Source organism: Sinocyclocheilus rhinocerous, unplaced genomic scaffold, assembly GCF_001515625.1.
Source record: "Sinocyclocheilus rhinocerous isolate Xijiao unplaced genomic scaffold, SAMN03320098_v1.1 scaffold1118, whole genome shotgun sequence".
NCBI lineage: Eukaryota > Metazoa > Chordata > Actinopteri > Cypriniformes > Cyprinidae > Sinocyclocheilus > Sinocyclocheilus rhinocerous.
Genome location: NW_015662165.1, coordinates 64,649 through 75,761, shown reverse-complemented (window position 1 = coordinate 75,761; position 11,113 = coordinate 64,649). Strand labels below are relative to the sequence as shown.

General features: G+C 38.6%; 1 protein-coding gene across 1 annotated transcript; it reads right to left on the bottom strand.

The window, feature by feature from the left end:
- Window positions 1–430: 430 nt before the first annotated feature.
- LOC107727697 (uncharacterized protein K02A2.6-like) lies at window positions 431–3,370 on the bottom strand. Its single transcript, XM_016537651.1, has one exon. The coding sequence runs from the start codon at window positions 3,368–3,370 to the stop codon at window positions 431–433; it is 2,940 nt and encodes a 979-aa protein (XP_016393137.1).
- Window positions 3,371–11,113: the final 7,743 nt, after the last annotated feature.

Genomic DNA, 11,113 nt, shown 5'->3' with positions numbered 1-11,113 from the left:
TGTTGCAAGGATCTGTACACAATTCCTGGAAGCTGAAAACATCCCAGTTCTTGCATGGCCAGTGTGTTGTTCTCCTATATTCTAATCTTTTGAATCGGCGCAAACATCAGACTGAGACCGCTTTAGGTTTAATTTTCGTTTACTTTCGCTTTCCATCTGAACTGCGCATGCGCATACAGAACCGCCTGTGACGTAAAGAACACATCAAACAAACATCAAACAAATCGCTTCTCGTCACATCTCCCCTCCTTTGAGAAAGACATACTGTTGTTTTGTATAACACAAATACAAAGATTAAACAAAAGTTAAACTTAAAAGTTCCAACTCGTAAATAGTTTGTATACACATAAACTTGTACAGGTTTCACTAATGAACTTTCTTTCTTTTTTTTTCTTCTCTGTAACGTTATCCCCACCTATCTCAATAACATTCAATAACTAAACTTGATTGGTGGTTTCACTATGCGTCCTGAATGAGTGACAACAAGTCCTCTTCTACCCAGCTCTGGTTCTGGCGGAGCTGGCGCGTTGCTCTCTGGGGTAACACAGCCAGATTCTGGTTCTGAAATAACAGCTACAGGAACTGAAGTAGATCCATTACTGTTTTCTTCTTGATTGGTGAGCAATAAGTGCCGTCTGTTTCTTCTGATCACGTCTCCCTCAGATGTCTTCACTACAAGGGACCTGGGGGTACCCGCAGACTCCATAATCACACCAGTAGTCTTCCATTGCTTCTCTGCATCTGTTTTCACACGCATTTTGTCTCCCTTTTGCAAAGATGGAAGAGGTCTTGCTGAGTACCTCCTGTTGTATGTCCTTTCGTTGGCACCTTTGGCTCTAGCATCATTAAGTTTAACTTTGATGATGTTTGTACATCTTGGTTTCAGATTTTGTTTGAGCTTACGGCCCATGAGAAGTTTGGCAGGACTCTCTCTGGTAGGTTCAGTGGGTGTGTCCCTATAGGAAAGTAAAGCCAGTGCCGGATTTTCCTGTCTCAGAATTGTCTTTGCAATTTTCACGGCTCTTTCCGCCATCCCGTTTGCCTGAGGATAGTACGGGCTTGAAGTTACATGTGTGATCTCATATGCTTCAGTAAAGTCAGCGAACAACTGGGACCTAAACTGTGGGCCATTATCGGTCACGATTTGCTCAGGAATTCCAAATCTCGCAATGATGCTGATGAGCTTTTGAATGACCGCTTCACTGGATGTCTTAGGAAGAGAGAGAATCTCCAGCCAACGTGAGTAGTAATCAGTGACTACCAAGTACGTCTTCCCGTTTAACTCACATAGGTCAGCTGCCAGTTTCTGCCATGGATGTTCAGGCAAGGGTGTAGTGATAAGCGGCTCACGTGGCTGACTTGGCCTATGCTTATTACAGTAAGGACACTTTTGAACCTTTTCCTTCACAGCTTTGCTGATGTGTGGCCACCACACCGCGTCCCTGTATCTCTCCCTGCTCTTTGTCAGACCCATGTGCCCATGGTGGATTCTTTCAAGGATTTCCGCTCTCAAGCTTGAAGTGATGACTATTTGATTCCCTCTTCTTACGACACCGTTCAGCTGACTCATGAATCCTCTTTCTGCAAAGAACTCTCTGGCAGGTTTGGCTACATCTTTAACATAAGCTGGCCACCCTCTTTCTACATAGCCCTTAACTAGCTGGAGAGTATGATCCTTAGCTGTCTCCGCTTTGATTCGTTCGAACACTGGTTTCTTTTCCGTTTCCTCCACGGCACTGATGTGAGCTTGGATGTCGGCTTCTAGTCCTGTTTCATCTATACCTGGCTTTGGGTGTCTTGATAGAGCGTCCGCGACCACTAGGTTCTTGCCAGGCATGTATTCAGCCACAGGGTTGAACTTCATTAAACGGATAAGTAGTCGCTGGCAACGAAGGGGGACTTTATCCAGATCCATAGCGTTTATCATGGTGACCAGTGGCTTGTGATCTGTAATCAGTCTGTATGTCTCCAGACCACACAGGTACTGATAAAATTGCTCAGAGGCCCATACGCTCGCCAGGCACTCCTTTTCAATTTGAGCATATCGTTTTTCTGCCTCAGTCAGTGTGCGTGAACAAAAGGCAACGGGCCTGAGGCCCCCTTCATACTCTTGTAGGAGGACCCCACCCAGGCCATGACTGCTGGCATCGGCGCTCACCACCGTCCGCAATTTAGGATCAAAAAATTGAAGCACAGGCGTGGAAGAAATCAAAGCTTTTACCTTTTTAAAGGCTTCATTTTGCTCCGGCCCCCACAGCCAAGCCACATTGGCTCTTAGCAGGTCATTCAGGGGGTACAGCACACTTGAAAGATGGGGCAGGTATCTTCCCAGGAAGTTAACCATTCCAAGCAACCTTCTCAGTTCAGTTTGATTTTGAGGTGGTTCTAGAGCAGTAATTGCTGTGACTCTGTCTGGGTGTGGAGAAATGCCTTCACCACTAATTCTGTGTCCTAGGAAATTTAACTCTCTCTCTCTCAACTTGCACTTTTGCTGATTAAGCTTTAGTCCTGACTTTCGGATAGTGTCCAGGACCATACTGAGTCTTTTATCATGTTCCTCCATCGTAGACCCGCACACCAGGATGTCGTCCATGTATACAACGGTGCCTTCATGGTCGCTCAACAGCTCATACATTTTCCTTTGAAAAATTTCTGGTGCCGACGTAATGCCAAAGGGTAGCCTCTTGAAGCAAAATCTCCCTAGAGGCGTAATGAACATTGTGAGACGGGCACTCTTCTCATCCAAAGGAATCTGCCAGAACCCACTCGCCACATCCAGGCTGGAAAATACAGTGATTCTGGCTAACCTGTGAAGAATGTCGTCCAGAGTGGGGAGAATGAATTTTTCTCTTTGTACGCTTTCGTTTAACCTTTTAAGGTCGACACAGACTCTTATTTTTCCTGATGGTTTCACCACTGGTACCATAGGGGCCACCCATTCTGTTGGTTCGGTAACACTCTCAATGATACCTACGTTTTCCATTCGTCTCAACTCCTCCTCCACTTTTGGCACAAGAGGAATTGGAATTCGACGAGGGGTAATGATGCTGTATGGCCTTGCATTCTCTTTTAGCTCTATCTTTACTGGTTCTCCTTTTAGAAGTCCTAGCTCTCCATAAACACTCACTTCCTCTACCAGCTGTATCAGACCTAGGTGGGCTCCAACTGCTCGACTTAGCAGATTGTCTCCCCCTGACTTTACCACTGTAATCCTAAAATGGCAGTCCAGTGTTTTCTTGCCTCTTTTTAGTTGAGTTCTAGCTATAAATTGTCCACTTGTCAGCAATTCCCCTCCAGGACTCTGTAGCGGTGTTGTCACTGGCTTAAGTTTAGGCTTTCGACGTAAGCCATTGTATGTTGTCTCCGTCATGATAGATGTGTCTGCTCCTGAGTCAATTTTGAATGACACTGGTGTTCCTTCGATATTAAGTGTCGTTCGCCATGGTGGTTCGTTGTCTGCTACCACCATATCGACAGTGTTGCTACATATGTTTTTCTCTGTCACTGATCCGAGGAACAAGCTCTCCACTTCCTCTGTTACTTCTCTGACACTCTTAGTGAAGCATACCGAAGCAAAATGGCCAATTTTGTGACATTTATTGCGTTCCTTACCCCTAGTTGGGCATTTGTCTGACTGTGAATGCAAATGACCACATCTGCCGCATTTTTTTTTCTTTTTATCTCCACTCATTTGTTTGCTCCTGCGAAAATAATGCTTTGCTTTTACAACATCAATACTTCCTGTTGCTGCTGAGGCTTTAATAGGGCTTGTGCTATTTTGTGCTTTAACAAGTTCATAGTGTCTAGCCATATCCACTGCCGCTTTCATAGTTAAATCACTGTGCATTTGCATTTTCTGAGAGAGACTCTTATCAGCTATTCCAATCAATAACCTATCACGAATTTCCTCATCCTTACATCTGAAATCGCAATGCTCAGCAAGCTCATAGAGGTGTCTTATATAGCTTTCCACCGTTTCATTGGCCTCCTGAACATGTGAGTGAAAGCGAAACGAAATAGTCATCAAACTTTGCGATGGTTGCATCGTAAGTTACGGCTTCGTCCTCCCCAAAGATGAATGACTTAAAGATATGTTCTGCCTCCGGGCCAATACAGTAAATCAGAGCACTTACTTGGACATCCGCGCTATCCGCATTTAGCTTGCTAGCAAATAGAAATGTAGTGGAGTGAAAAGTACAATATTTGTCTTTCAAATGTAGTGGAGTTAAAGTCATAAGTTCCCAGAAAAAAATAATACTCAAGTAAAGTACCGATACTCAAAAAGTGTACTTAAGTACAATACTCAAGTAAATGTACTTAGTTACTGTCCGCCTCTGCTTTTGAGAGAACATTCTGGGAACAAAAATAAAACTACCCGCTAAAAACTTTATAAGAATATTAGGGAATGATGTTCTAACAATGCTATCACTAAACATTTTTAGAATGTTTTTAGAGAATGTTATCCTATCTTGTTGAGAGAGTGTTCTGGGAGCATAAATAAAACTACCCTCTAAAAACATAAGAATATTAGGGAATGATGTTCTAACAATGTTATCACTAAACATTTTTATAATGTTTTTAGATAATGTTATCCTATCTTTTGAGAGAACGTTCTGGGAACAAAAATAAAACTACCCACTAAAAACATTGTAAGAATGTTAGGGAATGATGTTCTAACAATGTTATCGCTAAACATTTTTAGAATGTTTGAAGAGAATGTTATCCTACCTTATAGGAGAACGGTCTGGGAACAAAAATAAAACTGCCCGCTAAAAACATTTCTAGAACAATCCATGGTATAATGTTCTTAGAACATTTTTAAAACAAAAAATTTCTAGCTGGGACTCCATGTGCTCTATTTCTCTGAGGAAAACCTAATATATTTTAGTATTAATAGAAAATTTAGTTGTGATGTGGGTGAAACCATTCTGGAATGAAGTGGAAATGATCGTTCTTAATTCATTTAAAAAATAAAATTTATTATATGTGGAAATACACTTAAAAAACATTAGATTTCCTATTCAGAATTACAGAGAGTTAAACACTTTGATTTGACCTGGGGAGGTCAACCCCAACATGCTGTAGCGTCTGCGTAGAATCATGCATGATCTGTGGGGTTTTATGGCTTAAGAGACCCTTTTAGCTTTCGACATTTGCATACAAATTACAGTCCTGGTCACAGACTTTACACTTATATGGGTGTTAAATGTATTTTGTCTGCTCGGTGGACGGACAGATCAAATAATGGTGATATTGATTCTGCTACAGTTAATTCGAAGATCTAATCTAAATATTTATTATTAATCATAACCAGTTATAATTAGTCATAAATATTTCCCCTTTGAGCTGATTTACTACAATGCATTGCTGTAATAAAGGAATTTAAAAAAGGTCAAATACTGTATGTCGTATACTACACACGCTTGCTTTTGATTTTTGTCCTTGTCAAGTTTAAAGCAATCCCCCCACGAACATGTAGTACAATTAAAGTGAAATGTTAAAGCATGCATTTAAGAGTAAAGTGGGGGTGAAGCTTGAGAAGGAAATTCTAAATAAACAAATATTCACTGATGTTGAATTTTGATGCAAAATGTTTGATTTGTGTCTTATCTTAGGAGGTGCTAATTTAAATGGCTGGACGAGGTTATTTCTCACTTGTTATCCTCATTTTGTTGCTGCGTTTCATGTACAAATTATTGAGATCTGTTTGTAGTGGGGTCTAATTTATTGCTTATGTAAATTGTAATTGAAAAGTTACATCAAGATGCATGGAAAATGGAAATTTTTATGAACTGCACTAACTCTAGAGATTTAAAATGGACTCTTTTAGAAGATGCCGTATTCATGCAGTTCCATTGAGAAATGCTCTGGAGAGAGTCCTGCACTTAAATGCCAAAGATTAAAGCTTTGTGTTGTGTGCTCTCCACATTAGTAGGTCAAGGTCTTGGCATGCCATGTTTTACATTTTAAAAGCACGTTTATTTAGTGTGCATGTATTCTGTGATGTGTGGACACAGTTTTCAGGAAAATTAATAGATAGAAATATTATTTGTCATACCATAAATAATAAAATATAAGCAAGACAGCACAAGCAGTTCAGCCAGGGATTTGCCCATGCATTACAGTTTAATTATATATCAACATATTATTAGATGCTAGCAAATGTGCAGTGAGAATTAATACTATATTGATGTGTTAGTCAGAAATGAACTTTCAGATCCATTACATTTTATTATGCCAGTTCCTGATTAAACATGCGGAAAATGGTTGTAACTTGGTTGTAACTTGTAAAGCTGGTTGTAACCTGTGTTTTAGGAAAGTGTTGGCTAAGGGAAGCTAATTATTCTGCTACAGCAGAGAAGAATAATAACATGGCTGATAAAGTGGGTTTTAATGATTTTGGCACTGGAACTCTTCACTCTAGTGCTTCACCACAGGGATTCTTCAACAAACCTGTCAAGCGCACAAATTCAGCCTACACCCATAATTGTTACAGCAAGCAACCAGATTTTTTGTGATTGGTTCAGTCATTCAGTGAAACATAAGAGACCGGGGGCTAGTTGTCACACTGTAAAAAATGAGCCATGGTTCTTGTAATTTTCATTAAAAAAATTAAGTTGATAATTAAAAAGTGTGTATATGTAATTAAATAAATTGTGGTTCAGTGTTTTATAGGAAATATTGAGAACATATCACTGATAAAACCATGAAATACGTTTTCCTCTTTTTTTCCCTTTTTTTTTTAAGGAAACTTAAGCGGTTTTGAGGCTTGAATTGAGAAACTGATTAAGCTGATAAAATTAAGTAAAGAAGGCTACCTATTTATATTAAGAGAATTAACTCAATTATGCAGTTTGATTTTAGTGGTAATTGTTAGTTCCTGTCATGCTTTGTATATGACTGGATATGAAGAGTAAATATTTAAATCAATTGCTATTTTATCTGATTTAAAGTGAAACATTTGTTAATGTTTAATGTTCAGTTATGTTTGACATTTGAAAGAGTTTCTGTTATGTTTGCGTTTCTATCATTACCATTGTACAGAAGAGTAGAGCTTATGGTTAGGTTAACTGCATGTACTGCTACAATGAGGCATGATGCTTTGTTCAATGAGCAGTAGCTTTGCTAATGTTAGTTTAGTAACAAGTGCTATCTTACTTTAGCGGTCTAACTTATATTTTTAACTGCACAAAATAATTCAACGTCAAATGCAAATAGTCCTTACTCAAATTTGCACATTTAGCAAGCAAATTTCACTAATAATATTAAATACATTGTGTCATAATATGACAAATGTGTTTTTAGCAGTGGTTTTGTATATGTCTAATTAAAAAAAAAAAACTCAGACAAGAGTCAGTTGAGCTATGTGATGTAGATCATTTTTAACTAAGAGGTTCAACTTTATTTTTTATTTTTATTATTTATTATTTATTTTATTATTTATTTTAGTGAGGCAAGTTGTCAAATTTTAAATGCTATACATGTATTCAGTTTACATATTGTTTGTTGAAACCACATGTAATACTTTTGCTGTTTTAAGTTGTTTTACTCTTCAAATATTTGTATTTTACTGACAAAATATCTTTTCTTCTGTGCAATTATTGTGGATATGTAGAATATTCATTAAAGGTTGTGTATACAACTCATCTCAAAATGAGTTTATGAAGCACATGTGTGACAACAAATATTTGTTTTAATTATCGTTGTTTCTTTAATTAAGATTTGTCATCAGTGTGGCACCTGTCACTGAAGTTCAGCAGAATCTTATGACCTCCTCATGGCTTCCTCATGTAAATGCACTGTGGCTTCCTCGTGTAAATGCAGAGAAACTTGATTAAAGTATTTTATTAAATCAACATATTAACAAGGATAGGACTGAGGATAGGCTGTCTCCTGACCTTATGGAGAGTTTTCCATCTTGCTGTATTTCTTGAGAGAGGGGCAAATACTTAGAACTGAAGCTGTAACCCAGAGGAAAAAAGTTTTTATTGATTAAGATTCAGGGCCATAGCTGACCGTGCACATTCTCTAGAACGCCAAAGGCTAAGCCTGCAGTGTAAATATGTCATCGACTGCTCAGGGTTGTGTCTCTGCCTTTTTCGAAAGGAAGCTTGATGTGAAATGGAGTTGCAGACATTTCACAGAGTGTTTTTTTTTTCAACCACCTTGAAGGGCCATTAGAGAATGCATTTCAAACACAGTTTACACAAAGTACTGACAGATACTGAAAAATAAAAAGTGCTTAAAGCAGTTGGCATTGAAATAAGAAAAAAGTGAGTTTCATGACAGCTTCCACTTAGCATCTGTCAGGGGTGTAAAGAGATTGCATGTGAACATGAATACTCCACTAACGATTTCCTTTTCTTTCTATGGAATCACCTCGCCACTGCTTACTCACATGGCGAGGTGCTAATGTATTTTTTTTTTTTTTTTGTGGTTTGGTTTGACAGAATTTACTGAGCTCATTGGGAATTAATGAGCATCTGGAATTGTGTTCTAGAGCACATGGTGAGCATGACTGTGAAAATTATGCTTCAGTGGAAAAACACTGCTCCTGCATTAAAATTGAGAACAGGGCTATTCGGGACCAGGTTCATTAAGAAGATGGCTCTAGTATGTTTTAAACAGTGTACTATGGCAAAACATGTAAGGTGCAGTCTGGTCAGGAAAATGTAGCAAAAATTTTAGATCTATCCTTGAGCTGGTGGACGAAATTCGATCCAAGTTTGAGTTGGAGAGAAGCTGTTCTGATATTCATACTGAATATTTATCAAATGAGAAGGATGTTCAAATCATAGATACGTACGTATGTGGATGCATTATTAGTGGATGTTTCTATGGGCCTCAATACTTAAGCCATCTGCCGGAACGGAGTGCAAGTTGCCACCAGAGTAATACACATGGATATCTATATCTGCAATAGACTTCAGATGATTTTGCTAAACTAACACAATACAACAAGACAAAGCCATTTCTAAAATTTAATTAAATTAAAAACGCAAACCAACAAATTCTTACCTGTAAACATTTATCCAGTTTCTTTGAGGATTTAAAATTCAGAGGCTTTTACAACCAGAGTCCTCAAAGTTAAATTGTACTTTTTTTCTACCAAATAATTTTCTTCTGTGTTGTTGTTAGTACATAATAGGTCAAAGAACATACATGTCAAAGGCAAATGGTGGATGTAGTATATGGGGGAATTTATTTATATTACACACCAACCTACTTAAAGAAATAACCAAAAAATTTATGTATGACCTGCTTTTTATTTAGAAAATAACATATTTTGAAGAACATTGGGAACCAAACAACATTGTAGCCCATTGACCTTGAGCCGGAACTCAAACTTGGTGCACTTGCAAACGAGGCTATCGGCACTGACGATGACAGAGTTTTTACTTTTGGGTAAACTATTTTTTTAATGAGTGCTCTTCATTATCACAGTCTAGTTCTTTGTTGTATATGCGGTAAATAGTATGAAAGTACCTTGATTCGGATGCATAGGTTCTGTTTGACCCTAATAGGCATGTACTAATACTGTAAAGACTCTTACCATCAATACTGACCACTGTGTTGAAGCTGCTGTACTGACTGTAAGGATATCAGACTTCTCTGGTCATGATTCCCATTTGCCCTGTTTCTGAGAACATTTATATGCTTCTATGCTGCTTCGTCTCTAGAGAAGATATTATTCAGATGTAACATTTGTCCAGGCTGATGTGATGGCGCCCAGTGATCAATATTTCGTCTCAGTCATGACTGCAGTGTCTCTTGGCACCCGGTCAAACAGAGGAAAATAACCTTTCCATCGGTGTGAGGGTCAGTTCCATCATGACGGAAAAGCACTTTGTCTGGTCATTTGCTTCATGACCCTGAACAAGTGATTGGAGGATTTACACCCAAACTCACGGTATTGAGTTTATGAAATAGACGTTGAATTACAAAGGCATTTTTTACACAAGGAAATTTCATGTAAATCGGTCGGGGAAGTCATGGCCTAATGGTTAGAGAGTCGGACTCATAACCCAAAGGTTGTGGATTCGAGTCTCGTACCAGCAGGGATTGTAGGTGGGGGGAGTGAATGTACAGCGCTCTCTCCCACCTTCAATACAACGACTGAGGTGCCCTTGATCAAGGCGTTAGCCCCCAACTGCCCCCAACTGCTCCCCGGGCGCCGCAGCATAAATGGCTGCCCACTGCTCCGGGTGTGTGTTCACGGTTTGTGTGTGTTCACTGCTGTGTGTGCACTTTGGATGGGATAAATGCAGAGCACTAATTCTGAGTATGGGTCACCATACTTGGCCACATGTCACTTCATGTCACAAAAATTATTACTTTTTTTTTTTCCTGTATAATTTTTTCCTTGTGGTTTGCATTAATGGGAATTAAATGCATGGACTTACTGCATGCCAGCCAGGATTAATTGTACTATTATTTCACATTTCTGGCTGCTGCTGTGTTTCCTTAAAATTAAATGCATGGGTAATGAACAATTTGAGAGAACCTCCATGCATCTAATTAAGAGTAATGGCAGTTTATGGCAACTCCCTGTAAAGAGTTATTCTTTCTTGGAGGCAAATTCAATTACTTTCATTTCCGCCCACTGCCTGAGGTAAAGATCACAAGGTTTCCAAGGAGATAATAATTAGTGTTAGCTTTAGAAGATGCACAGGTCTCTGGCCCTAAACACAGATGGGACCTAATGCAAAAACCCTGATTGAAAGGTTCAGTTACACGCTAAATGTTTCATGCCTTGGTTAGCTTTTCTGGGCAATATAACTGACATACTTGTAGATGCCAGTCAGGAACACCAAAATAATGCTTTCCAAGTTAATTTTATTGTACTGTTTCATAGAAATGAATAATGAAATTATTAAAATGGTCAGAAATGCTGATTCAAAAGCACAGTAATTTTCATCTTTGCACAGTGTCTTCCAATGAAACAATATGAGAAACATTTGAAAATGTTCTCAAATTAAGAAAAATGTTTTGACAAAGAAATAAAGTTATTTCAGTACTTTCGGTATCGGATGAAAACAGTTCACATACCCATATTTCTTATAACATTGGTGGCAATAAATATGAATTTTAAAGTATATATATATATATATAT

What these genes read in the sequence shown, in the direction of transcription:
- LOC107727697 (XM_016537651.1), bottom strand. Translation starts at nt 3,370, where the DNA reads ATGACGGAGACAACATACAATGGCTTACGTCGAAAGCCTAAACTTAAG.